Source organism: Mesoplodon mirus (genome assembly GCF_964341445.2).
Source record: "Mesoplodon mirus genome assembly, chromosome: 13".
Taxonomy (NCBI): Eukaryota; Metazoa; Chordata; class Mammalia; order Artiodactyla; family Ziphiidae; genus Mesoplodon; species Mesoplodon mirus.
Genome location: NC_138989.1, coordinates 1092487 through 1120416, shown reverse-complemented (window position 1 = coordinate 1120416; position 27930 = coordinate 1092487). Strand labels below are relative to the sequence as shown.

Sequence of the window (27930 nt, the reverse complement as noted above, 5' to 3'; positions counted from 1 at the left end):
ACTTAACCGCTTCTGCGAGGCGGCGTCAACTTACCTGCTGCTAAACACACGCCGTTTCTCCAAATTAGAGAGTTGTTATCTGAAAGATGCTTTCCTACTAACAGAGATGAAACCAGGCTTTAGGATTGCAAAACTCCCCTTTCCCATATTTTTATATCCTTCTGCCGGTCTTCCAGGCGTTAGAAGCGCCCACTGTGTCTCGAGAAGCACTTGACACGTTGGCGGAGAAAACGGCGCCCATGTGCTCTGCTCTCGTTTCTGTCACTGTTTCCTGTGGAGCCAGGCCCCCCCGCACGTCTGAGCGTGCTCTGCGGCCGGTCACCACGCGTGAGGGACCCATGGGGCTTGGCGAGGCTGGGAACCGGCCGTGCTGTTTCTCAGTAACCATTTTCATCCCTGTTTTTGATGAAGGAGGAAAAGACCAGACTTTTGAAAGAGCGGCTGGACCAGATTTATTTTGTCAACGAACGGCGCTGCTCTCGCACCCCCGTCTACGGCAGAGACCTATTGGGGGTTTGTTCCCTGCCCGGCAGAGGACACGTGCCTTGGCTCGGGGCTCCTGACGGAGGTCATGGGAAGGGGGCTGGGCCCGGGAGCCGGTACATGTCACCCTCGACAACTCACAGGGACCTGATTTTGACGCTGACTCAGCGTCAGGAATCCCTCCAGGACGTCATGGACAGGTAAGGTAGTGGCTGTAAGCGTTCTCTACTCAGAAGTTGCTGTGTCACACCCAAGCAGCTTTTGTTGTTCTGTGGACGCTCATCTCATTCCTCTAAGTTTCTCCCCGGGTTGTCCCTTGGAGTCTGTCTGAAATCTGTTTCAGAGTCTTCAGCTTTGGCACCAGATGGCCTTTCCACCCTCCGGGAGCCTGTGTGCCCCTCCCTGCGGGTCAGTTCTGTACCCCACGGGCCTGGGCCTCTGTACAGAGCATAGCACCGCGCTCATTCAGGGCTGGGGGCCAGACCATTGTGTTGTAGGCCACTTTCTCCGTTTTGCTCTTTTAAAATAATATTTTAGGGACTTCCTTGGCAGTGCAGTGGTTAAGAATCCGCCTGCCAATGCAGGGGACACGGGTTCGGGCCCTGGTCCGGGAAGATCCCACATGACGCAGAGCTGCTGAACCCGTGTGCCACAACTACTGAAGCCCGCGCGCCTAGAGCTTCAGTAGTTGTGGCACATGGACTGAGTAGTTGTGGCTCGCGGGCTCTAGAGCACAGCCTCAGTAGTTGCAGCGCACGGGCTTAGTTGTTCCGCGGCATGTGGGATCTTCCCAGACCAGGGCTCGAACCCGTGTCCCTTAGCATTGGCAGGCGGGTTCTTAACCACCGCGCCACCAGGGATGCCCAATAACAGTATTTTATTAAGAAACCACAGGAATGATTTACCGTTGCATGATGAGAAGAAACATGTAAGAGTCCAGGGGTTACGATTCCACGCTTCCGCTGCAGGGGATGTGGGTTCAATCCATGGTCGGGGAAGTTTTGCATGCCGCTCAGTAAGGCCAAGAAAAGAGAGAGAGAGAGAGAGAAACAGAAGCCGAGATGCTGTTGGGGCCCACCAGCCGTATCGGCCCCTCCCCCGCCAGACCCGGGTCATGGTCTCTCTTTGCCCCACGTAGAGTGTCAGGCCCTGCTTGCAGCTTCATTCACTGCTTTGGCCTGATTTTTAGGTTCAGCCTGAGGGTATTTTCTCTCCCTTCTGTTCTGTTTGCCCTGGCTCCGCTTTCAGGGCTTTCAGGGCGTGTCCTCTTTAGGCCTCTCAGATCAGGAACAGCAATGATGGAAACGATGGAACTGGGAGTGGCCTCCAGAGAAGCTCCTTCCTGCGCTCTCTGTGGAGGGAGGTTGCCGCCCTCCATGCACTTGTCTTGTTTCGGATGCTGACTTGTCTTTTTGCCTCCTTTTCCTCTGACGTTACTAATGACTTTTTAAGACAGAGGCTGTTTGTTAGAGCAGTCTCGGGTTCCCAGCAAAATCGAGGGGAAGGCGCGCAGGGTTCCCGCCTTCCCCCAGCTGCCCCCACCGTCAGCACCCCGCGCCGGAGTAGCGCGCTCGTTACAGCCCATGCGCCTCCGGTGGTTCATCCTCAGCGCCCAGGGTCCGCGGTGCACAGGGGGCTTTGCTTCTGGCCTCGGGTGTTCTGTGGGCCGCACAAGTGTATGATGACACCCGCCATTAGAGGATCATACAGAGTCGTGTCACGGCCCTGAAACCCCGCTGTGCTCCGCCTACTCATCCCTCTCCCCCCAGCCCCGCCCCGAAACCCTGGCAACCACTTATCTGTTCACTGTCTCCATAGTTTTGCTTCTCCAGAATGTCAGATAGTTGGAACATAGAGTAGGCAGCCTTTTCAGATGGCTTCTTTCACGTAGGAATGTGCACTTAAGGTTTCTCCTTGTCTCTTCATGGCTCGATAGCTCATTTCTTTTTAACCCTGAATAATATTCCATTGTCTGGAAGCACCACAGTTTGTTTAAAAACGTTCACCTACTGAAGGACAACGTGGTTGCTTCTAAGATTTGGCGATTATGAATAAAGATGCTACAAACATCCATGTGTAGGTTTTTGTGTGGACATGGTTTTTAATTCATTTGCGTGAATACCAAGGAGCATGATTACCAGATCATACGGTAAGAGAATGTTTAGTTTTGTTAGAAACTGCCAAACTGCCTTCCAAAGTGGCTGCACCATTTTGCATTACCACCAGCGCTGAGTGAGAGTTCCTGTTGCTCCACATCCTCACCAGCAATTGCTGTTGTCAGTGGTCTGGATTTTGGCTGTTTTAATAGATGTGTAGCGGTATCTCATTATTTTAATTTGCATTTCCCTGATGATACGTATGTTGAGCATCTTTTCATATCCTGATTTGTCATCTGTATACCTTTGGTAACATGTCTCTTAAGGTCTTTGGCCCATTTTTGAAACAGGTTGTTTGTCTTTTATTGTTGCATTTTAAGAGTTCTTTGTGTATTTTCGATAACAGTTCTTTTTTAAAAAAAATATTTATGTATTTATTTATTTATTTTGGCTGCATTGGGTCTTCGTTGTGCGCATGGGCTTTCTCTCGTTGCGGCGAGCGGGGGCTACTCTTTGTTGCAATGCATGGGCCTCTCATTGCGGTGGCTTCTACTGTTGTGGAGCACGGGCCCTAGGCGCACGGGCTTCAGAAGTTGTGGCACGCAGGCTCAGTAGTTGTGGCACGCAGGCTCAGTAGTTGTGGCGCATGGGCTGTAGAGCACGGGCTCAGTAGTGGTGGCTCGCCGGCTTAGTTGCTCTGCGGCGTGTGGGATCTTCCCGGACCAGGGCTTGAACCCGCATCCCGTGCATTGACAGGCAGATTCTTAACCACTGCGCCACCAGGGAAGTCCTTGGATAACAGTTCTTCAGCAGTTCTGTTTTTGGCAGATATTTTCTTCTAGTCTGCAGATTGTCTTTTCACTTTCCTGACTTTCACAGAGCAGATGTTTTGTGATATCATCAAATGTCTATCCAGTATTCACATTTCTGATTATTTCATAAGTATTTTTTTATATCTCAAACCAGAGTCACAATGAGGTAGATATACAGCCATCAATTCATATCTCTTATGTATCTTTTAATCTGTAGGTTCTATTTCTATTTCTCTGTTTTTTTCCTTGTAATTTATTTGTTGAGAAAACCTGGTGGTTTGCCGTGTAGAATTTCCCACAGTCTGGATTTGCTGATTGATCCCTCAAGGTGTAATTTAACATGCTGCTTTGTTCCCTGTATTGTCTGTAAACTGTTCGTTAGATCCAGAGGCTTGATCAACTTCAGGTTTATTTGTTCTTATTTTGTGGGTTTTTTATTTTTTGTTTTTTTGAAGAATAGGTGTTACTGTATACTGCCATTAGGAAGACATTGTGTCTGGTTGTCCCTTTTAGATTCATTTTTTTGCACGTGGATGTCCAGTTCTAGCACTATTTATTTTTTGGTTTTTTTAAATAAGTTTATTTTATTTACTTTTTAAATTTTTGGCTGCATTGGGTCTTCATTGCTGGGCACGGGCTTTCTCTAGTTGCAGCGAGTGGGGGCTACTCCTTGTTGCGGTGCACAGGCTTCTCATTGCGGTGGCTTCTCTTGTTGCGGAGCACAGGCTCTAGGCGTGTGGGCTTCAGTAGTTGTGGCTTACGGGCTCAGTAGTTGTGGCTCACAGGCTCTAGAGTGCAGGATCAGTAGTTGTGGCTTATGGGCTTAGTTGCTCTGCGGCATGTGGGATCTTCCCAGACCAGGGCTCAAACCTGTGTCCCCTGCATTGGCAGGCGGATTCTTAACCACTGCACCACCAGGGAAGCCTTCTAGCACTATTTGTTGAAAAGAGTGTCTTTGCTCCCTTGTGTTATCTTTGTTCCTTTGCCAAAGGTCAATTGACTGTATTTATGAGAATCTCTTTCTGGGCTTTCTGTTCTGTTCCATTGAACTGTTTGTTTGTTCTTTTGCCAGTACCATGCTGTTGATTACTGTAGCTTTCTGGTAAGTCTTGAAGTCAGGTAGTGCCAGTCCTCCAACTTTTTCTTATTCAGTATTGTGCTGGCTCTTCTGGGCAGTTGCTTCTCCATATAAACTTTAGATTCAGTCTGTTGGTATCTATAGAATAGCTGGCTGGGATTGCATTGAATGTCTAGATCAAGTCGGGAAGAACTGACATCTTGACAGTATTGGATCTTCCTGTCCGTGAACATGGAATATTTCTCCATTTATTTAGTGCTTCTTTGATTTCATTGATCAGAGCTTTGGTCATAAGTGGTTTTGTAGTTTGCATGCAGTTGGTACCAAGTCATCATGCAAGCCCAGCTTGTGCTGAGTCCCAGAATGAGGGCTTTTCTGGAGCAGGTGGTGTCTGCAGGTTGGGAGGTGGGTGTCAGGTTGGCTGTAATGGCTCATCTGAGTCGTCATGGTGCTGCTCTCTGCGGGGCCCCTCCTCCCAAGTCTGGCTCCCTTCCTGGTGGCACGGTGGCTGTAGCAGCTTCAGGGCTCACATCCTCCCGCAGGCCGTCCAGGAGACAGAGTGCCTGCATTCCGGAATTCCCACCAGAAGTCGACAGGCTGCCTCTGCACCCATCCCTCTGCCCTGGGGGGCGCCCTGCGCTGGTCACTTTGATCTGGGAGCCCTCACTGGCTGGTACCGGCCGGGACCCGCCCCCGTGGTGGCTGTGATAGTGTGGTCCAGCAGCCCGGTGACTGGAGCTCGGCGCTCTGGCTGCTCTGGGGACTCCCGGCTGCCAGGTGGTTCTGCCCTCTTCCTTCTCGAGCCTTCGCTGCCTGAGACGGAGGGGCCGCTCGGTGGGGACACCCTGGGCGCGCCGCCTGTGACGCGTGTGCTCCTGCTTCTCAGGGTGGCGTGCGTGGTCCCGCCGGTGGTGGCCGCGCCCCCGCACTTGTGGGTGGCGAGGCCGCCCTCCCGCTACGGCCACAAGATGAGGCTCTTCAGACACTGCCTGCGGGAGCGCGCGGCGCCCTTCGCCCAGCAGCTGCGGCGGGTGACGGCCCTGCGCTCACTGCGGTTTCCTGAGCTGAGGCTGGTCCAGTTTGACTCAGGTACGAGACACCCCGTCTGTACTGTTGACTGTGTCGGATTTACTTGCTTTGGATTATGAGATGCTCTTGATGTTACTCATTTCATAGGAAAGCTGGAAGCGTTAGCTATCCTACTTCAGAAGTTGAAATCTGAAGGACGTCGAGTGCTGATTTTGTCACAGATGGTTCTCATGTTAGACATTTTAGAAATGTTCTTGAACTTCCATTATCTCACCTACATAAGAATTGACGAAAACGCCAACAGTGAACAGCGGCAGGTAGGGAGGAAATCATCTCTTTTGTTACCGTTTATGACTCAGTTGGGTCAACTTTGATGGCCAGCTTCTAACCTAGTTTCTCAGAGCTGTGCAAACTCAGTGTTGTCATGCTTTCTAAGCAAGGGGAAGAACTTCTTAATGTCTTTGGACTTTAGCTCCATCCTTTGATATTTTTTCGTAAGTCCTGTTATTTGGGAAATGCAGTCGGCTAGATGTCTCAGAATCAAAATTGGTGACCTGCAGTCCTTACAAGGAGGAGATGGGTGTCCTTCGGGAGGCAGCCACACGAAAACAGGGAAGTTCTCCAGACTGATCTACAGTTAAAGAATTACATGCCCGTTCTTTACCTGTCAGGTTAGCTAAGGGTAGCTTGATTCCATCAGGCACAGTGAGAGCAGCTTTCTCGTGCGCTGCTGGTGGGGGGCAAATTAGCACAACTTTCTAGAAGGCGAGCTGACAGTGTGGGTTGTGAGCCTGAAAAGCGTATGCGCCTGACCTGCTAATTCTGCATCCAGGGCTGTCTCCTTCAGCAGCACTCAAAGATGCATATGCACAGTTGTTGATGGTGGAAATGTTTGTGATAAGCCCCAGTTGGGAGCAAAGTCCCAGTCCAGGAGTAGGAGAACGGGTCAGTAGTGGTCTGCGCGCCACAGGGCTTGTCCCTGTCCCGAGTGTCCCACAGCGTGAAATAGGAAGCCATCTTCAACAGCATTTCAGAACAGGTTTTAGTATCAAGGCAAAGCATTCCCGAGTGCAGACAAGCTGCTGGCCTGTGTATCGCATTACCCACTTCACGCCGTCCAGCACAGGCAGCCCTCCCCACGCTGAGAAGGCCTGGAAGGAAGGACACCACAGTCTTGGTCACCGGTTCTGTCCGGTGACGTAACAAATTATACAGAGAATGTCTTGAAGGAAAAGGGCAGGTCACACCTGCTAAGGTCTGTTTGGGCGCTGAGGTCGTTGCAGGAGAGAAGTCGTGGGAACGAGGCCACTTCAGCCGGAGGCCCTGCGGGAGTGGGGAGGCCGGCGGCTGCTCCCTCGGCCTTACTCCAGGGGCTTTTGCTGTAAAGCGCCTGGCATTGCCGGAGGGTACATGAACGAGCACTCATCCCTCCCCAGGGAGACCGCTGTCCTGTGGGGCCCACTCGTGGAGCTGACAGCACGTGTCGGGTGGGGTCGGACACTTTCTGTACCTGCTGACGGGCGACGCTTAAACAGGGTAGAGGCGTCGGCAACCGGCAAGCGAGAGATGCTGCACGTGCCCGGAAGAGCCAGAATAAAATGCTAAAGTCCGGTGTAATTGGAACACGGAGCTCGCGTCCAAAGAAACACAAACCGAACAGTTTTGTTACGGAATAATTTCTAACTGATAAGTACCAGAACACGTCAGAGGTTCCCTGTCGTTTGGCAGGGACGCTAACTCGGGGCTTTATTCCGCCTCAGGACCTGATGAGGAGTTTCAACCGGGACAGGCGGGTCTTCTGTGCCCTCCTTTCCACACACAGCCGCGCCACGGGCGTGAGCCTGGTGGAGGCCGACGCGGTGGTGTTCTACGACCATGACCTCAACCCCGTCATGGACGCCAAGGCCCAGGAGTGGTGCGACCGGATCGGGCGGCGCAAGGACGTGCACATATACAGGTGAGGCGGGCGACTGGGCCGGGGGCTGCCACGTACTGCAGAAGCTTCTCCCAAGTTCTGTGTACTTTCCTTCAGGCAGGCTCGTATTCCTGCCGTCCTGTCTGTTCTTTCTTTATACTCAGCATCTGCCTGAGTTTGTTTGCAGCAGTGACTGGGTCGTGCTGCTGAGACATAACTGCTGTCCTTCCGACGTGTACTTGTATTTCTCCTGGAGTCCCTGACCCTTAGGAGGGTGCTTCATGTTCTAAGTTGTTTCAAGTATTTTCAGATATAAATTATCATAACTTAACAGTTAGCAATTTGTAAATTCCCTATTGAAAGCATTTAAATCTTATAAGCGGCCAACCACACGCAGTTGAGGAAGGCAGAGAAGGCTCTGCCGTTGTGTCTGAGCTCTGGGAGTGTCGACGGGGACAGCGCGGCAGCACTCGGCCCCCGCTGGCTGCCCGTCTGGTGCCCGCGTGTGCCAGGCACGCGCCGCGCCCCTTCCCCTGCACTCCTGCCACCTCTGGGCGGGGTCGACACCGAGGGTGCGGTCCCTGGCGGCCAGCCTGGGACGGGGACCCCAGCCCACGCGCGTAACCCTCGCCGTTTTCATCAAGACGTCGTCATCCATGCACTGTGTTTAAATAGCTTTAATTTTTTCCTGATTATAAATGTATTACTCGTTCATTGAAAAGAAAAAGAAAAAAAAAAAAGGAAAGCACACGGAGAACATTAGTCTCCTGCCCAGACGGCAGTTAGTAGCATTTTGGTGTGTGTCTTTCCAGACATTTCCCTGATTTTTTTAGATGGCTCATGCCAGCAGTCAGTCTTACTGCGTAATCCTGTTTTCTTTTAACAGTGTATTATGAGTGTATTTCTGTGTTAATACATATAAATTTGATACACTGTTTATAGAAATGAATAATGTTTCATTGTGTAATCCCTTCCTTATCATTGGCCCTTTAGCAATTACTGGCTAGAAATGGGGAAAATGTTTTATTCTCAGGAGACACAATCTATAAACTCTCAGGACTGACCTTAGCAGTAAAGGTGCTGGATGTGTTAGGAAGTAGAGTGTAAAATCGTGAAAGGGCTAAGCTGAAGAGATGTCACCAGCAGGAGGATGTGCTCTGTTCTTAGACAGGAAGACCTGGTTCATAAAATTGTGAAGTTTCCCCAAAGCGATAGTGAAGTTTAACATCATTTTTTAGTGAAAGCGCTGATCCTGGGTGTGGGAATGGTTACTGCAGCGTTCCGGGGGCACAAAGCAGGAGCCAGGGGATGTGCATCCTTGGGCTGCAGCCACTGGACACGGGTTCATTTGGGGGCGCAGTGCAGAGAGGTGCACAGTGATGCAGGGGTGCCCGCCCGCCACCGTCAGCGCTGAAGGAGACAGGGCTTGAGGGTCCGGAGGCCCCCGGGGGCCTTTCCAGGTGGAGGCCGGTGGGGTACATGGATGGCCAGCATGGGTGGCATGTGGGCCTCCGGGGCCCGCCCTCCTGCCGTGTGGGAGGCGGGACAGGCATGGTCACCTCTGGGCACCACACGAAGGAAGGAAGCAGTGCAGAGTGGGGCTGACAAGCCATGCCACGCAGGTGCTGTTCTGCCGGGCGGTCCAGGCACCGTGGCCCTCGTGCTGTCCTCGGCTCACGGGGACTTAGCTGTCGCGTGTGTATTTGGTTTATAGGCTTGTGAGCGGCAATTCCATTGAAGAGAAATTGTTGAAAAATGGAACCAAAGATTTGATCCGAGAAGTGGCTGCTCAGGGAAACGACTACTCCATGGCGTTCCTCACGCAGGTACCTTCGTCCACGTGGAGGCCTGGGGCCGTGGGGCGGGGTTGCCACACAGTGACGGGAACCGGGCGGGTTTAATGGTTGAGGGGGTGGCCGCTGGCGGTTTTCCACGCGCGGAGGCCTCAAGCTCAATGGTACTCATTTTTGTTTCAGCGGACGATCCAGGAGCTGTTTGAGGTTTATCCACCCATGGATGACACTGGCTTCCCAGTGAAAGCCGAGGAGTTTGTCGTCCTTTCTCAGGAACCATCTGTCACAGAAACCATCGCACCCAAAATTGCCAGACCTTTCATAGAGGTGAGGGTGGCCGGCGCTGCCTGGCAGCGTCGGGCCCGGGGCTTTGGGTCTGCCTTCCGCTACTGCGGCACTGCTGCTCGCCCCCCACCAGGCTCCAGCCCCTCGAGCCTTGCCTGTCAGCCCCTCCCTCCCTGCTTGTGGTTGGGGGATTTTAGCTGTAAAAGAGGTGGAGGACGCGCGAGAGAGCGGGTGGGCCTTGCGTGCCTGCCGCCCTCCCTGCCACCGTCACCCTTTCACCCACGCTTCTCGGACCACCCCTCGCCGTCCTGTGTGACTTTGTGCCCCGACCCCTCGACCCCGCTGTGTCAGCACCTCTGTCACAGCGTTGCTGGGGAGGATGCCCCGCTGTGCAGGGAGCCCCGGCATGAGTGTGGGATACACGTCCCACTCTGAGGACAGAACCAGAAAGAGCAGCAGCTGGCTCAGCCTTCCTGCGTTGGTTACCCGCTAAGATGATAATGCCTTGGATTCTCACTGAAACCTTGGCTTCTGTGTTGCCAGCCTGGACACTTGAGATCGCAGACCGCGTGCTTGGCTCGCGTGCTGCTGCTCTGGGGCAATGCTGCTGTGCAGACCTGGCACACACTTGGCTGTCAGGCCCCTCGCTTCCCTCCCCGAGGCCCTGCTCCCATCCTGCTTCCTGGGGGCCTTTGACTGCAGGACACCTCTCCTGTTTTTGAAACTTGACTGTCCAGTGATTGAGAAGTAATAAATGCATGATGCATGTGGTAAAAAACCTTCAGGAATTTATAATGAGAAGTAAGTGTCCTGCACCAGGCCCTCACTTCCCTCTCAGAGGCAGCCACTGTCAGCTGTCTCTCACGTTTCCTTCCAGGAGTTGTCTGTGTGTAATGTCACTTGCACAGAAGTACCTTACAGCTGTTTCAGTATCAGGAGGGACAGATAGATGTACCGTTTTCTTTTAACAATTGGTGATACGTGCATCAGGTTTTTTCTTTTAAAAAAAAAAAAAAACGTCAAACAGCATGACGTAAACCTCATAACAAATGATAGTAGGGAAACAGTAGGTTACCTGTCCTGGAGGTGACCACTCAACCATTGTTAAAAGTCTTATGGGGTGTCCCCGGTGGCGCAGTGGCCAAGAACTCGCCTGCCAGTGTGGGGGACTCGGGTTCCAGCCCTGGTCCGGGAGGATCCCACAAGCCACGGAGCAGCTGAGCCTGTGCGCCGCAACTACTGAGCCCACGTGCCACTACTGAAGCCTGTGAGCCACAACTGCTGAGCCCGCGTGCCGCAACTACTGAGCCCACGTGCCACTACTGAAGCCTGTGAGCCACAACTGCTGAGCCCGCGTGCCGCAACTACTGAAGCCCGTGCGCCTAGAGCCCTTGCTCCGCAACAAGAGAAGCCACTGCAGTGAGAAGCCCGCACACCACAACGAAGAGTAGCCCCCGCTCGCCACAACTAGAGAAAGCCCGCGTGCAGCAACGAAGACCAAAAACACAGCCAAAAATAAATAAATAATAAATAAGTTTTTAAAATATATATATCTTACATGGATCCTGGAAGAAGCATGAGACCTGAAGGCATGTGTGTTTGAGGACTGTGAGTGTGTTACACACCCTTGCTGTTGTTTCTCAGTGCGTCTCTGAGGTGTTGGCACAGTGGTGTTTCAGCACACAGAGTCTTTGAAGTGTTCCGGCTGAACGTCTTACTGTGAGTTGGGCTCTGCTGTAGGCTGGAGGGGTAGAGCGTCGGGAGAAGGGACTCTCGCCTCCACAGAGCTGCTCTTGTAGTGACGGGACAGATGACACGCTGTCACCCTGCGCAGGTGGGGCGCCCCGCGGTGTCCAGGAGGAGTGCTGGGGTGGAGGGGTAGCACCTCCGGGTCCGGAAGTAGGGGTCAGGTATGGCCGGGGGACGTGTGGGTTAGGACCATCACCTGGCTCTGTGCTGACGCTGGACTGGGGCCCAGTTCAGAGGTGCAGGCGTGGGGGACAGTGTGGGCACATCTCTGGTTGAATTGCAGTTTGCTCTTGGCTGGTGAGCTTTGTGTTCATTGGCGGCGTGGATACCTTTTTAAGTGCTCGTTTGCGTCTTTTTCCTATTTTTTTTTTAACTGGATTGTCTTTTTTTCTTAATGGCTTGTGGGCTTTTTTTCTGTATTCTGGATGCGAGGCTTTTGTGGGTTACATGTAAAAGGTCTTCTCCCAACCTGTGGTTTGCCTTTTTTAATGCTGTCTTTCAGCGAGCAGAAATTCTTGGTCCTAATGCCACCAGCAGACTATATTTATCACATGGTTGGTACTTTTGCGTTCTAAGAGAGGTTCTTCTTTATTTTCTTGTACATGTTTCAGTGTTTTGTTCTTCATACTTAGACGTACGGTCTGTCTGGAAATACTTTCTGGGTATCGCGTGAGGAAGGGTTACATTTTAAATTTTGCAGATGTTGCCCAATTGCCCTGGAAAGAGGTACCATTTCTTAACTGACATCCTCTTAGCTGCGTGGTCCCCCCAGCCCCAGCCCCGATGTGAGCATGTGTGTCTGCATTTGCCAGCCCTTGGCTGTCGGGTGTCGGGAGAGGCGCCTGCGGCATCTGCTAGTCTAATGGGCGTTTCTTGAGCTGTGGTGACACTGACCCTTATGTGTCTGTCGCCGTCTGCAGCACGTTTTCTGGGGGCTTGGTTTCTGTCTTCACCACGGACCACGGCCTGTATCTCGTGCACCACGAAGAATTGTTCTCATGGTCAGGACCGGGGCAGGGTGATGGGTGGCGGGTGTGAGACGCAGCCGGACGGCCCATCCTGCTCGGTTCTCTGAGTCTGGGTGCCGGGCTGTGCGCGTCAGCCTGTGTACCTGTGGCTCTTCTCGAGGGCGTGCCCGTTCTCCCTGTGCCCACGGCGCCATCGTTGCAGGCGTGCAAGGGGGGCCGAGGAGAGCAGGCGTTGCTGTGGGAGGCCCGGTGTGCAGTGCAGGCGTGTAGCCAGCCGTGTGGGCTGCGCCCCTCAACTGAGGTGCTGAAAGCGCATCCGAGTCACGTCCACTAAGGGCGCACTTCCTGCAGGCCCTCAAGAGCATCGAGTGTCTGGAGGAGGAGGACGCGCACGAGCCAGCAGAGGAGTTGGCGCCCGGGTCTCGGCGCCCGGACGGTCCCCGGTGGGGCGAGGAGCCCTCGCCGCTGGAGGAGCTGGCAGACTTCATGGGGCAGGTTTGGCGTTTCCTACTTCCTTTGCTTCTCTGCACCTAAATGCTTTAAACGTGTGACCCTTCTGGGAGATATTTCTTGCTCATCTTGACCAAGAACAGTCGCTGTTTTGATTCAAGTGTTGGTGGGGGGTTGTAAGAGGAACTAAATCCTTGTGAACTTGCTGTTAACCGTATTCAAAAAATACATCTTGAAACAGCTCACACCAATTGAAAAATATGCTTTGAATTACCTGGAATTATTCCATACTTCCACTGATCAAGAAAAGGAGAGAAATAGTGAGGTAAGAGAATGAACTTCTGACCATCTTAACACGTGAGAATCTCAAATTCTTCAGAGTTAAACTGGGTTGGAACTAAGTGTGACTTGCCTAGAGTTAAAGGAATAAACCCAGACCCACCCGTGTACAAACTGATTGGAAGGGAGAAGCCTCAAGAACCTGCAGGTGCAGTTTTCCTCGGTTCTGAAGCAGCTTGGGGCTCGAAAGAGGGTCCTGTATTGGGAACAAAGAGAAGGGCCCGGTCCGGGAGCAGGGGGCGGTGCAGGGCGGGGGGCGTGGGCGGCGACGGGAACGACCGCTGTCTCCCCAGGGCGCCGTGCTGGCCGCCGTGGGCGAGTGGGAGGCCCGGCATGCGCGGGCACTGCGGGAGCGCGAGGCCCGGGCGCGGCGCGAGCAGGAGCAGCAGCAGCTTCTCACCTACACCCGGGAGGACGCCTGCAGCGCGGTACGTGTGCCCGAGGGCTCCCCTCACCTGCCCTGGCTTTCCCCGCCGTGCTGCCAGCCGGCCGCGGTGCAGACGCACCATGGGGCTTCTCAGCAGCCACGCTGTGAGCTTGTTTTCAAGACTTGACCGGCGTGAAGGTAGATGCTTGGTGGCTGCAGCTTGAAGCCAGGGCTGGGTGGACCTGAAACGCTCCCGTTCTCCTGTAGGAATTCGTGTGTGAGGGCGCCGACGGGCAGACGGAGGTCATGCCGGTGAGTGCCCGCCTCCCCGTGTCCCTGGGCTCGCCTCCCGCCCCCCGCCCTGTCGGGCGGCTGCTCCCAGGGCCGCCGGCTCAGGGCTCTCCCTTCCGCACGCAGCTCTGGACGCCGCCCACGCCCCCCCAGGACGACAACGACATCTACATCGACTCGGTCATGTGTCTCATGTACGAAACCACTCCCATCCCGGAGTCCAAGCTGCCGCCCGTGTACGTGAGGAAGGAGCGCCGGAGACACAAGACGGACCCCTCAGGTGGGTTCCTGTGGCGGGAGAGGGTTTGGCGCTCCCGGCGGTCTCGCTAACCCTCCTCCGCGGCCCTGCGGCTCCCCGTGCCCGCTGACCCGCTGGCTGAAGCAGCCTCTCCACGCAGCCGCAGGCAGGAAGAAGAAGCAGCGTCACGGGGAGGCCGTGGTGCCCCCGCGGTCGCTGTTCGACCGCGCGACGCCCGGCCTGTTGAAGATCCGCCGGGAGGGGAAGGAGCAGAAGAAGAACATGCTGCTGAAGCAGCAGACGCAGTTCGCCAAGCCTCTGCCGACGTTCGCCAAGCCAGCCGCCGAGTCCGGTCCCGACAACCCTGAGTGGCTCATCAGCGAGGACTGGGCACTGCTGCAGGTGAGTCCTGGGCTCGACCTGGGCCGGCCGCGCCCTCGGGGCCCTTTGGAGGGCGGGGAAGCCGCTGACCCGCAGCGCCTTGACCCGCGGCGCCTGAACTTGGTCTCCAGGCCGTGAAGCAGCTGCTCGAGCTGCCACTCAACCTCACGGTCGTGTCCCCGGCCCACACGCCCAACTGGGACCTCGTCAGCGACGTCGTCAACTCCTGCAGCCGCATCTACCGCTCCTCCAAGCAGTGCCGGAACCGCTACGAGAACGTGCTCATCCCGAGGGAGGAGGGGAAGGTGAGGCCCCCTTCCTGCGGGGCACGCGGCTCGGCGAGGGGGCGGGAGGGGCGTGGGGCGCAGCCCCGAGCTGGGGCAGGCACAGTCCCAGCCCCCGTTCCCGCCGGCCGGAGTCCCTGCGCCGAGATCTTGCCCGATAGAGAGCGCCCGTGCCGCTGCATCCTTTGGAAGCTTCTGTGCTGTCTGTGGCCCGGCGCCGTCCTAGCGCCTCGTCCTCCCTCCCGGGTTGGGTGTGTAGACGGGCACGGCTCTGTGCTGTTAGCCTCATTGAAGGAGGGCCTGTCGGTGCCTCCCGCTTCGTGCATCGCCGTGCTTTCCCGGGGTCTCGGCCGCTGCAGCGGCTTGACAGGCGCTAGACACTCTGGTCCCAGCCGCGGGCATCACAGACTCTGAGTGCAGAACAGCCGAGTACGCGGTGTCTGTCATCAGGAGGCCACCTGTGGGGCAGCCAGGCCCCTCGAGTCCGCGTGGCTACTGAGGAGGTCTCCAGGGTGCTGCCTTTTCTCGTCTCCTTTGGGCTGCGTTTGTCTCTTCCATTTCTCCGTCTGCTCTGTTCCCGCCTTGCTGCCTCTCACTCCTCGCCTGTCCTCAGGAGGGTGTCTGTGGCCTCCATACAGAAAGCCTCTGCACGCGGCGTCGGCCTGGCGTGTACCTGTGGCCGGCGCCCAGTCGTAGAGTGGGAGCGATGACTGCGTCTCCCGCCTAGGACGGGCCAGGGCATGCGTGGCAGCGGCAGACGTCCCGGGCTTCGATGAAGTTTGCTCCTGGGTTTCTAGTTCATGGAAATCACTTACTTTGTTTCTATAAGCACTCTTTAACGAATCTCGGTTTTCATTTTTCTAAAACCAGTTGTCTCCAAATTGGGGGACAGCCGCCGCTTGGTGCCCCGGGGCCGACCAGGGTGAAGGCGCTCTGGCTGCGTCAGCCCGGCCACTCGGCCTCACTGCTGTCTGCCGAGCTGGAGGTGGGACGGACGGGAAGGCGTAGCCCAGGCTGGGGAGTGTGTTTGCGGTCGGTGGACGACGGCCGCTATGTCGTTGCTGTTCCATCTGTGTTGAGTCTCAGAGAGAAGGGTGGGAAGAAGGGACTCATTGTTTAAGCCGGGGATTTCACGTTGGACCTCCACTCAGGGACCCTGTTCGCAGGGTCAGCGCCTGACCCTGCTGTGCCCCCCCCATCCTGTTTCAGAGTAAGAACAACCGTCCTCTGCGCACGGGCCAGATGTACGCTCAGGACGAGAACGCCACGCACACCCAGCTGTACACGAGCCACTTTGACCTGATGAAGATGACCGCGGGCAAGAGGAGCCCCCCCATCAAGCCTCTGTACGCGCCCCGCGCCCCTGCGCCGGCTCCGCGGGGTCGGGGGCTTGGTTTCCACTGTGTGTCCTTGGCCTTCCCTTCCTTCTTCAGTGCACTGTCCTCTCTTCAGTAATTCTGTCCCTTTCTGTGTTACAGGCTTGGCATGAATCCCTTTCAGAAAAACCCCAAGCACGCTTCCGTGTTGGCAGAAAGGTATTTCTATATTTGTGACACGGCTTTCATCATTTGAAATGATTTCGTTTTAATGTTTTCTTAAACCCTACAAGTTCAGTGAATTGTTATGCGAATGGCATGTCCAGGCATCAGCTGGGGGTGGTGTCGAGGTGAGGTGGACCGGGCACACTCGTGTCCCCGTTCACGGGATGGGGTGTCCTGCCTGCAGTCTGACAGCGTCACAGCGGCTGTGCCACCTCTGAGCTGGCATATGTCTGCTCGGCCCCGCCCTAGAAATGTACCCAGTTGACTGGGGTTGGGGGTGGGGGTGAGTGTTCTTTTTATTTATTTAGTTAGTTAGTTGTGTATTTGTTTATTTATTTATAGCTCCGTTGGGTCTTTGTTGCTGCGCGTGGGCTTTCTCTAGCTGCGGTGCGTGGGCTTCTCATTGCGGTGGCTTCTCTTGTCGTGGAGCATGGGCTCTAGGCATATGGGCTTCTGTAATTGCAGCATGCAGGCTCAGCAGTTGTGGCTCGCGGGCTCTAGAGCACAGGTTCAGCAGTTGTGGCGCACGGGCTTAGTTGCTCCACGGCATGTGGGATCTTCCCGGACCAGGGCTCGAACCCATGTCCCCTGCGTTGGCAGGTGGATTCTCAACCACTGTGCCACCAGGGAAGACCTGGGGTGAGTGTTCTTGCCTTGAAATTTTGCAAAGGAAGAAAACTGACTGGGTAGATGGGTAGGGAGATGGGTAGGTGTGAGAGAGCAGACAGAGGGAAAGAGAACTGTACGGTCTGAGTTGCTCAGCACGTGGGCCTTTGCTATAAAATCCCTGCAACTTCCTGCATGTTTGCCTTGTTCTAATAAACCATCGGGAAAAAACACATGTTCAGATGGAGCCCACTTGCTCCTCTGGCTCAAGCCTTCCTCGTCACCAGGTAGGTTTTGCAGATACTGCCTGACACGGGCCCGGGCCTGCTGAGGGCCCCCGGCCGCACCAAGGACCAAGGCCTGTGCTGCCCGTCCGCTCCGTGCACCCTGGCCTCCACGGCCTGCTCCACCGCCTGGCGGCTGGCTCTGCCTTGCGGGTCGCTCCGTCTGGGACCGTTTCTCTGGACCCGTCGGCCCCCCTCCAGGCCCTCCCTCACACGTCACCTTCTCCTCGTTGGTACTCGCGCCCCAGCCCCTCTCTGTGTTTCTTGCCGGAGCGGATTGTCTTTGCGGGTTTTTTTGGTTTTTTTTTGTTTGTTTTTTTTTTTTGCGGTACGCGGGCCTCTCACTGTTGTGGCCTCTCCCGTTGCGGAGCACAGGCTCCGGACGCGCAGGCCCAGCGGCCATGGCTCATGGGCCCAGCCACTCCACAGCATGTGGGATCTTCCCAGACCGGGGCACGAACCCGTGTCCCCTGCATCGGCAGGCGGACTCTCAACCACTGCGCCACCAGGGAAGCCCTGTCTTTGCGTTTTTACTTGACTCCTTCAGCGTCTTGTATGAGCTCCGTGGATGTAGGGGTGCTAGAGGCACAGAGCACATGTTCCATATGTGCGTATTGATCAAATTGATGATTAATTTCATTAATTGGTTTTCTTACCAAGAAAAACAGGCTGGGCCGGGGGTCAGCAGTGAACAAGGCGGGCCCAGCCCTGCCCTCCTGTTTCTCTCGCACAAGACACAGACTCTGAGTAATCCTTACGGAGGCGAGGATTCATCCTGAAGGGGAACAGAACCTACAGCCTGGCTGAGCTGGGGAGAACGGGCCGGGTGGGAGAGGAGACACTTGTTCCTCCGAGTGAGGGCCGGCGCGGGTGGGCAGGCACGGAGGGCAGGGTGGGCGAATAGAAGGCTGGCCTGCGGGATGGGAGGGAGGAGGTCTGGGGATGGTGCCACCACGGTGGGGAGCGGGGCAGCGCAGGGGTGGCCCGCAGTTTGGGCGGAAGCAGGGGTGGTGTGAGGCCGATCAGAGTGAGCTGGAGAGAGGCTGCAAGGTGAATGCAGACCTGGAGGGCATCTCGGTGGCTCAGTTTTGTTTTTGTGTGTCTGGCGCCGGTGGGAGAGGTTGGTGGACAGGATGAGGGTGGAGCCGGGCTGGCCTTGGCCACACGCAGACCAGGTGTGCTGAGGGGGTGTCTCTAGGTAATGGCCAGGGTCAGGGTCTGTGAGCAGTGGGAGGCCAGGCCGTGTGTCCCAGGAGGGAGCCGGATGTGGAGCAGGAAACGCTGGGGTGGCTGGACCGTCGCCACACCCAGCGGTTGAATTTCCCCCCAGTGGTGGAGGCCTGGGGCAGGCGGAGTAGGGAGTGCTCTGAGCCTGTGGCTTTACCACCAGGCGTGATGGAGAGACCCGGGGTGAGGGAGACCAGCTTGCTAATATGGGGGCGGCAGGGTGGGTTGCAGGACTTCCTCGGGGGGTCGGGGGACTGAGTGGACTGACGTAAGCGAGGTCAGAGAATGGGAGAGAACGCACTGCGCGAGCTGGGGCACGTGACGTGGGAGGGCTGGTGTCCAGAGGGGCCAGACAGGCGCAGCAGCGGCACCTGCGCCGCCCCGAAATGCAGAGGCGGCGCATGAGGGCACAGCCAGCCTCCCTGCGGCAGGACTCAAGGCTGGTAGGTGACCGTGGTGGGGTGGGAGCCCAGGAGCCCCTGGAAGCAAGGGTTCTGTGAGAGGCTGCGGAGGGCTGTGGGGCGCTCACGGCACTGGGCGGGTGGCCGGCTGCTCTCCGCAGGGCAAGGGCTGGCGCTCAGTGCGGGCGGGGGCGGGCCTGGCTTTGGAGGGCGGGGCCGGTTGCTTTGCGGTGAAGAGCACGGCGCCGAGGGGCTTTCTTGCCCCACGTGTTCCGGGACGCGTGGTATCCAGGTGCCACGCCAAGTGCCGCTGCCGCGGGGGACCGGGCCCAGGCCTGCCTCTGGCAGGTGGTCCTTGCCGCGAGGGAGTGGGAGCCGCCGGGGTCTGGGGCTGACTGGCAGCCCCTCTTCTCCAGGGCCGAGCCGCTCGGGCCCCGGCCTTGGCGTCCCGGCACCCGGCGTCGTGGGAAATGAGGACTTTGGATTTCTAGCGCGTTTGTCTACTTAGAACTCGCAGTTTATTTCTCGTTTTTCCCTTGTCTTTAGTGGAATCAACTACGACAAACCCCTGCCTCCTATTCAGGTCGCGTCTCTCCGGGCAGAGCGCATCGCCAAGGAGAAAAAGGTGTGTGTGGTACAGCGGGCAGCGGGAGGGCCGCGAGGGGGGCCGGGGGCTGGGGGTCCCCCCCGGGCCAGCTCCTCCACACGGCTCCATTCCCTCCTGCCCCGTAGGCGCTGGCAGACCAGCAGAAGGCGCAGCAGCCGCCCGTGGCACAGCCGCCGCCGCCGCCACCACCGCCACAGCCGCAGCCACCGCCACCGCAGCAGCCGCCCCCGCCACTGCCCCAGCCCCCGTCGGCCGGCAGCCAGCAGCCCGCGGGGCCGCCCGCCGTCCAGCCCCAGGCCCAGGCGCAGCCCCCGGCGCAGCCCACGCCGCCCCCGCCGAAGGCGCCCCCCGCGATCACGACGGTGGGCAGTGCTGCAGTGCTGGTGAGAAGGCCACAGAGCGGTCGGCTCCAGCAGGTCGGCTCCAGCGTGCCCCGGTCCAGGGTCCTGCGGCTTCCAGCCCGCGGACCCTCCTCTCAGAGGAAGTGGGAGGCCGGCCCAGTCTCCCCCAGTCTCCCCCTCGAGGAAGCACGTGCCTCACTCCACCTCTCCCGTGCTGGGCCAGCTCCGCCCTCTGGGGTGGGTTAACTGGGCAGTGATGTGGGAGACGAGGTCACTCTTGTAGGTGGAGGTGAGCGGGAGGTGTGGAATTAGGGTTTTGTGAAGCGTGAAGAGGTCGCCCTCTCTTGTCCCTACAGACTCGAAGAGCAGATACTGTTAGTGCAGACTTCCCTCTCCCCGCCCTGCCCCACTTTCCCTCAGAGCTGTGCACACGCGTGTGCATCTTCAGTGCCCGTGAGAGGAAGGTGGTGAAGTGCATAAAAAAGGAAAGGCAGCGTGTCGATCCTACGCACCCCGCGCTGTCGCCGCCGTGCCCTGCCGCGTTCCCTCTCTGCGTGTGCCTGGTGACACGTTAGAGTCCCACGTGGGGAAGCACTGCTGCCAGGCGCGGGATGGTCTTGTCGTACGGGGTCATTTCCACCCCGTGTTCTTTGTTACATTTGCCGCAGTGGCATTCGATGAGCACTTGGCAGCTCCGTCCTTCGTTGTTCAGAAAACTAAGCACTTGCCTGGTGTGAGGGCTGCTCCCTGCCCAGGAGAACAGTGGTGGGTGGTCAGGAAGAGACCTTCTGCAGGGCTGATCCCTGGGCTGCGGCCAAGTGACATTAGTCAGTCAGAAAAGAATGGAAAACAACCAGTACAGAGGCCCTGAACTTGGCAGGCGTGGGGCTCAGAAGGGTCAGTGTGGCCAGAGCCTGGTGACCGAGGGACAGACTCAGCACTGTGGGAGGAGGTGGGGGGAGGGGGCTGAAGTCAGCCGTGCGGCCGAGTGACCGTGACCAGGAGTTTGGATTCGATCCTGATGAGGGGGAGGGCTTTGGAGTGTTTACGCAGGGCGGAGCTTGACCGGAAATTCAAATGGCTTTTTGTTTTCAGCAGGCAGGAGCCATCAAGACATCCGTCACAGGGACAAGCATGCCCACGGGTAAGAAGTCACACGGGTGAGATGCTGCGACTGGAGGTGAGTTCTTCCCTGCTCTCCTACCTCACGCCCTCTCCCCGCAGGCACGGTGAGCGGAAACGTGATCGTGAACACCATCGCCGGCGTCCCCGCGGCCACCTTCCAGTCCATTAACAAGCGCCTCGCTTCACCCGTGGCACCTGGAGCCTTGACTGTGAGTTGTCCCTGCTCGTGGGTGCTTTTGGTGGCCCGCATGACCCAGGACACTGCAGTAGCTGTTGGCTTCTTTAAAAAATTCCATTCCATTGGTACGGAAAGTCCTGATCTAGTTTGCGTTTCATAAAATACCGAGGACACTGAGGGGTGCAGAGGATGCTTTCCACGTGTGCCTTCTGGGAGAGAGAGTGTTGAAATCCCCCACCGTGGGTCCAGGAGGAGGGAGGGGGTGCGAGGGCACGTCTCCAACTCCACGGACAGGGTGCCCACGTGCAGTAGCGGCAGGTTTGCCCGTGTGTGTGGACATGGCGCCATCGCACAGCGGGGCACAAGGCGGGGCAGTGTGTTTACGGGTGTCTAGGCCCATGCGTGGGAAGCAAGAAGGGGCCAGGTCTGGGCAGAGGGAGAGACGCAGAGCCACAAGACCTCGGAGCATGTAACCAGAAGGAGACAGGGTGCTCACCTGGCCACACCTGCCGTCTGTGGTGTCACCATAGAAAACAAAAATAAACGACAGAAAATAAGGAGTTTACATTTACATCCTGAGTTCCAGTTTAGTCACAGATCTAAAGACAACATGTGCCCTGAGTGAGAAGCTGCTTCAAAGTCAGCAGTGCTTTGGCAAATAGAGTGATGTCCCTGTTGGGTTCTGAGAAATGTCTTTCCTATGAAGGTGTTGTTGGTAGTGAACTAGACAGTGTGGTGTTGGGAAAAGGGTGGACACAGATCCATGGAGTAGGATAGAGAGTCCAGAAATAGACCCACATGTACATAGTTGATTAATTTTTACTAAGAGTGCCGGGGGAGGGACTTCCCTGGTGGCGCAGTGGTTAAGAATCCACCTGCCAGTGCAGGGGACATGGGTTCAAGCCTGGGTCCGGGAAGATCCCACATGCCGCAAAGCAACTAAGCCCATGCGCCACAACTACTGAGCCTGCGCTCTAGAGCCCGCGAGCCACAACTATTGAAGCCCACGTGCTTAGAACCCGTGCTCTGCAACAAGAGAAGCCACCGCAACAATGAGCCTGTGCACTGCAACGAAGACCTAACGCAGCCAAAAATAAATAAAATTTAAAAAGAAAAAAAAAAAGAGTGCCAAGGGATTTCAATGGAGAAAGGGCAGTCTTTTCAACAAATGGTGCTGGAGGAACTGGGGAGCCGTTCAAAGCCAAATGAACTTTGAACTGTTACTAATACTGTATATGAAAAGTCACTCAAAGTGGATCGTGGGCCCAAATGTAAAACCCAAAACTATAAAATTTCTAGAAAAAAACAGAGAACATCTTTGCTTGGTTTTAGGCAAAGATTTCCTAGGATACCAAAAGCCTACAAATTATGAAAAAAAATAAATGAGGCTTCATCAAATCAAGAACTTCTGTTCTTTGGAAGATATTGTTAATAAAATGAAAAGCAAGGCATGGAAAATATTTGAAGAACATATCTGATAAAAGACTGGTACTTGGATTATACAAAGATTTTTCAATCAATAATAACAAAACAACTTTTAAAAGTGGACAAAATTTTTTTTTAATGGACAAAAAGATTTGAGCAGTTACTTCACCATGGAAGTTACATACAGATACAGATATATATTCACACATACACACCATATGGATAGCAAATAAATAGGAAAAGATGTTCAACATTTTTGGTCATTAGGGAAATGTAAATTAAAGTTACAGGGATCTGCTGCTACACATCTCTGAGAGTGGCTTTAAAGAAAGAAAAACCTGGCAGTACCAAGTGCTGGCGGGGATGCAGAGCAACTGGAATTCTCATTGCTGATGGGAATGCAAAACCTTAGCAGTCAGTCTGGAAAACGGTTTATTTCTTACAAAATTAAACGTACACCTACTCTGCAACCTATCAGTTCCACTCCTAGGTTTTCTCCCAAGAGAAATGAAAACACGTCTGCACAAAAAAACCTGAGCATGAATGTGTTTGGCGGCTGTGTTCATAATTACGACCTAAGGGGACAGCCTAGATGTCCTTGAGCAGGTGAGCGGAAGGGAAGGTGGTGCAACCGTGCCGTCCAGCACTGCCCAGCGGCGCAGGAGACTGCTGGCACGTGCGGCTGCACGGCAGAGCTCAGTGGCATTGTGCTGGCTGATAGGAGTTTTGAAAGCCTTCATATGTGTGTGATTCCATTTAAACCACATGGAAAAGGCAAGGCTTTAGGGACAGAAAACAGAATATGCTCTGTATCTATCTGGTGGCTACTCGGCCTTACACATTTATAAAAATTCATAGAACTGTATTCCTGAAACAGGTGAATTTTACTGTACGTGAGTTACACCTCAATAAATCGGGTTTAAAAAATTAGAATACTCTAAGCAGTAAAGTAAATATGAAAACAGTTTTTCTAGAATGTGACTTTGGCTTATTTCATTTATTTTTCTTTCTACTTTGTAATAAACCACTTTAGACTCAGCCACTTCACTGAATACAGAAGCTATTAGTTAGGCTTGTGGCATTAAGATCATTTCCTATGACCAGTGTCACTACTTCTGTGAGGCTGGCAAGCCCAAATCATTGCACTTGGTATTTTATTTTGAAAAGACCTATTTCTGTGGTCATATTTTTAAAAGATAAAGCAATTTATCCGCAATGTATTTTTTGAACAGCTCTTACAGACAAGATACTTTCCATGGTGAGGTGGGGCTAGAAGTAGGACTCACACATGGCTTGCTTTCATGGGGTTCTTACAGTCAGTCCTGTGGCCGCACCTAAAAGAGGTACAGATGACAGGGAGGCTTTCTGGAGAAGGGAGCATTGGGCTTCCACAGAATAGGGGGATGTCATCCACAGAAATGGCTCTTTGGAAGGCAGGGCAAGTCGTACAAGCAAAGTTTCAGTGGTGGGAATGTGAATGGTGTATACTGGGCACAGCAAGCGGTTCTGTTTGGATGGAGCACAAGATGCATCAGCAGAGACGTGGTGGTTCCCACAACCTCTCAGAGGCTCTTGAGCGGCTGTGCGTGCTTGGTCTTGGGCGACAGTGAGCCTAGGCTGTCATGGTGTTTGGATTTCAGGCTGAAGAATGTGGATTTCATTCACCAGGCGATGGGGAGCCCTTGAGAATCTTTGAGCAGAGGTGTGTTTTAGGGAAATTCATGTAATGTTTTATGTGTAGAGTAGATTATTGCAGAAAAGGTTAGAGAGAAAGCTATTTCAGTCGTGCGGGAAAGGACTTCTGTTTCTGGTGATAAGGTGAGTTAAGATATTTATACCACTCTCCTAATGAAAAGAAATTATTGGATAAAATTTTTAAATATCCTCTTCAAAATTTCAAGGAGCTGACAAAAGAGTAAATAATTATTAGGCCAACATCTAAGGGAAGAGGCAACCCAGAGAGATACACAGGGTGCCCTTGTGTCCGCCTTGGAGTACACTTCACCTTCTCAGACAGGGGGACCCCCCGTTCAAGCCCAAGGCTCAACTCACCCAGGTGGAGAGTCTAAAAGGAGGCATTGATGCCTTGAGACAGGCCCCCAAGTGGCTAAGCCCTTAAGGCAGGGTGAACCAGAAGTAAAATCCATCATGCTGAGCAGAGGGTGGGGCGGGGGCTCTTCCTGTGGAGCTCTAGCCCCAAGTCAGCTGTCAGTTTGCAGCTCACGTTGATGGCTCCCCAAAAGGGCTCCCAAAGCCCCTCAAATCATGTGCCATAGACCTGGATGAGCAGTGTTCCTGGGTAAGTGGCCAGAATCAAATGCAGATTTTCTGGAGGAATGTGCCTTTATCCTGGACTTCTTAGAATGTCTACATGCTTTCCAAGTATAATGAGCCACATATAATAGAAGATAACCAAACACACACGGAAGGAGGGCACCATGAGTGAGAACCAACAGAAACAACAGACACGGGGCACATCCTTAAAGACTTGAGATGGTGGGGTTATCAGGCATAGATTACAAAATGATTATACTTGCTATTTTAAAGAAGTAAAAGAGAAGCTTGCGAATGTCTGTAAAAACCAGGAAACTATACTTAAAAGAATATAGAGAACTTTAAGAAATGAAAAGTATGGTTACCAGCATTGAAAAATAAATATCTTATAATCGGGCTTAATATCACTTTCCACACAGCTGAAGAGAGAGCTAGTGAACTGGAAGGTAAATCAGAAGACGTTATCCCGAATGCAGCGCAGGGAGACACAGCAGGTGGAAGTATGGACGAGAATTTAAAGCCATGGAAGATTGAGTGAGAGGATGTAATCAGAGGTTAATCCGAGTTCCAGACAGAGAGGAAGCTGAGCAGAGATAGTACGTGAAGATGTAAGAGTTTCCCAGAACTGACTGATGACACTGATCCATACACACCAAAGCTCAGCTAATCCCGGTCAGGGATGATGAAAGGGACTCCACGCTTACATAATGCCAGCGACAAGGAGGTCTTCAGAGCAGCCTGAAAAAGTCAGGTTGCCTTCAGAGGTACAGCTGCTTACGTCTCAGCAGTAGTAATGAAGTCAGGAACTAGCTCCTGGAATGGAATGACATCTTCATTGTAGTCAGAGAATATAACTGCCAGCCCTGAAAATACCTTGAAGAACAAACATTTTCAAACAAAACCTAAGAGAATTCCCTATAGATCTCGACTAAATGAACTAATTGAGGTGAAAATGGACTTTACAAACAACAGTAACTTACTGTAGGGTCAACAAAGGCAGACATAGCACACGATACAATGACGTGAGCAGGGCTAAGGATGTTGAAACATTCCAGAATCCCTTTATTGTTCAGGAAAAGTGTGAAATGATGGATTAGGCTTTTGTTAAGTTCTTGATATAATTTTTAGACAAGCCACCAAAAGAATAAGAATAGAGTATAACTTCCAAACTTTGGGAGGGGAAAGTGGGATGAGAAGAAAGTAACCTGCAGGAAGGCAAGAGAGGTGATTAAAAGGAATACGGAGCAGGCAAGTTGAATAGAAAGCACAGAATAAGGTATTGGATTTGGATTCGAATATGTAGGTAATGAAATGTAAGATTAGGGACAAGCAAACTAAATGGGAAAACATAATGACCATCTGCACCAAGGGGGCCAGCAGGGGCCAGCGTCACGTTTCAGGGTGTTTTCAGAGGCGGACTCGGTGGAGCTGGGCCCAGTCCGCTGAGGGGCTGCGGCAGCCGTGGCGCCAAGGGACGAGGACACAGCGAGGCCAAGTTGAGACGCTGCGTGGGTCCAGGGCTGCAGCCTCCGCACCCGGCTGGGGATGGCCCTGGGGGGTTAGGGGCCTGTATGTTTCCGGGGGATAAACACGGGCATCTAGATGGTTTCTGGGACCAAAAGGTCTTTTGAGCGAGGACAGCGGGACGGGGACGGGCAGTGTTTTAGACTGGGGGCGGCAGCGTCGTGATCTTCCCTTCTGCGGGCGACCCATCCACGCTAGCCCTAGGCACAGGCTTTGAGTTCACAAGGGAAACAGTCTCTCAGCACTCTGTCAAAAGGCCAGAATCTGGAATGTGCTTCGTTTTCTAGGATTTAAGAGTTTGGTGCCCTTTTCTCTCCACCCGACGACTGTGAAGAGTCTTGAATGTTGCGCAGCAGCCTGACAGTTTTCTTCTCTTCGCCTCTTCCAGACCTCGGGAGGCTCTGCTCCTGCCCAGGTGGTCCACACCCAGCCTCGAGCAGTTGGGTCCCCAGCCACGGCCACGTCCGACATGGTGTCCCTGGCACCGACTCAGGGTGTTCGAGCAGTCACCTCGGTGACGGCCTCGGCTGTGGTCACTACCAGCCTGACCCCGGTGCAGACCCCGACCCGATCTTTGGTGACTCAAGTGTCCCAAGGTAAAGGCAGGGTTGGTTTCCTGTGTGGCCTGCCCCGCTCTTCAGGCCCCTTAGGCCTTAGGCTTGCACACGTGTGCGGGGCCGCAGTCTCACCAGACGACCTCTTCAGCCACAGGGGTCCAGCTTCCGGGGAAAACCATCACGCCCGCGCATTTCCAGCTCCTGCGGCAGCAGCAGCAGCAGGCCTCTCAGGTGCAGGTCCCGCAGATCCAGGGCCAGGCCCAGGCGCCGACGCAGATCAAGGCAGTGGGCAAGTTGACACCGGTGAGCGTCCTCTAGAAAACCGAACGCGCACACTGTGTGATGATGCCTTGGTGTGTCATGTGATTCAGAGTGTGTTTTGCACAATCTGCCGTCGTCTTTATGTGGGAAGTGTGTTTGTGTTGCCTTTAGAAATCACTTTGCACACAGGGCCACTTCCATGATCATGCGACCAGCTCGTTCACAGCTCTCTGAGGCCTTAATCCCCGTTTCTGGATTCATCTTCCCACTCGCTTGCTTGTGCTTTGTGCTCAGGCTCCAGGGACCCTTTTCCCAACCTGAGAAAATGTCAGTGAAAAGTATTTCTCAACCGTTTTTTTTTTTTTTTTTTTTTTTCTGTACGCGGCCCTCTCACTGTTGTGGCCTCTCCCGTTGCGGAGCACAGGCTCCGGACGCACAGGCTCAGCGGCCATGGCTCACGGGCCCAGCCGCTCCGCGGCATATGGGATCCTCCCAGACCGGGGCACGAACCCGTATCCCCTGCATCGGCAGGCGGACTCTCAACCACTGCGCCACCAGGGAGGCCCTCTCAACCGTTTTAAGAGATGAGATGGTGAAGACTTGGTTTCTTGAGGAATAGTTCACTTGCAGTATTGTTTCTCTCATTTGAGTGCTGATGTTCCTGAATTTTGCCAATCTGTGTACGACCTGTGCTGTTACATGAGTAAACACATTCATTTTAAAAGGAAATACTATATTCCTGCCACAAATGGAAAAGCATTAATACTCAACATAGAAAGTAACCAGAAAAACGTGTAATAAAAGCAAGATGGTACTTCAGAATTCCAGCTCGCTGTCGGGCCTGCCACAGTAAGTACCTGACCTCGGGCCTGCCCCTTGCGCGTGACAGAGGGGGCGAGGGCGCTGGAGGGCGGTGAGGACGTGCGAGCACCAGCTGAGACTTCTTCGTCCCGGAGGCACCCGAATGCGCACCAGGGAAACGAGGCGTTCCGTCCTCCATCACACCAGCCACAGCTCAAGG

General features: G+C 54.4%; 1 protein-coding gene across 10 annotated transcripts in view; it reads left to right on the top strand.

Annotated features, from left to right (window-relative positions):
* Positions 1 to 27930, top strand: part of EP400 (E1A binding protein p400) — a 114677-nt gene that overhangs the window by 72395 nt on the left and 14352 nt on the right. For 7 of the 10 annotated variants that reach the window (XM_082641635.1, XM_082641634.1, XM_082641632.1 and 4 more), the window contains 21 exons: positions 412 to 683; positions 5356 to 5558; positions 5646 to 5815; positions 7259 to 7455; positions 9128 to 9239; positions 9390 to 9533; positions 12560 to 12703; positions 12900 to 12983; positions 13291 to 13425; positions 13632 to 13676; positions 13782 to 13935; positions 14054 to 14295; positions 14406 to 14579; positions 15768 to 15904; positions 16037 to 16093; positions 19164 to 19242; positions 19350 to 19607; positions 20661 to 20709; positions 20790 to 20899; positions 26480 to 26687; positions 26797 to 26951. In XM_082641635.1, the coding sequence (XP_082497761.1) occupies positions 412 to 683; positions 5356 to 5558; positions 5646 to 5815; positions 7259 to 7455; positions 9128 to 9239; positions 9390 to 9533; positions 12560 to 12703; positions 12900 to 12983; positions 13291 to 13425; positions 13632 to 13676; positions 13782 to 13935; positions 14054 to 14295; positions 14406 to 14579; positions 15768 to 15904; positions 16037 to 16093; positions 19164 to 19242; positions 19350 to 19607; positions 20661 to 20709; positions 20790 to 20899; positions 26480 to 26687; positions 26797 to 26951 (3129 nt within the window). The remainder of the gene's footprint in view (positions 1 to 411; positions 684 to 5355; positions 5559 to 5645; positions 5816 to 7258; positions 7456 to 9127; positions 9240 to 9389; positions 9534 to 12559; positions 12704 to 12899; positions 12984 to 13290; positions 13426 to 13631; positions 13677 to 13781; positions 13936 to 14053; positions 14296 to 14405; positions 14580 to 15767; positions 15905 to 16036; positions 16094 to 19163; positions 19243 to 19349; positions 19608 to 20660; positions 20710 to 20789; positions 20900 to 26479; positions 26688 to 26796; positions 26952 to 27930) is intronic. The other 3 variants (XM_082641629.1, XM_082641637.1, XM_082641631.1) reach the window with 1 other exon arrangement.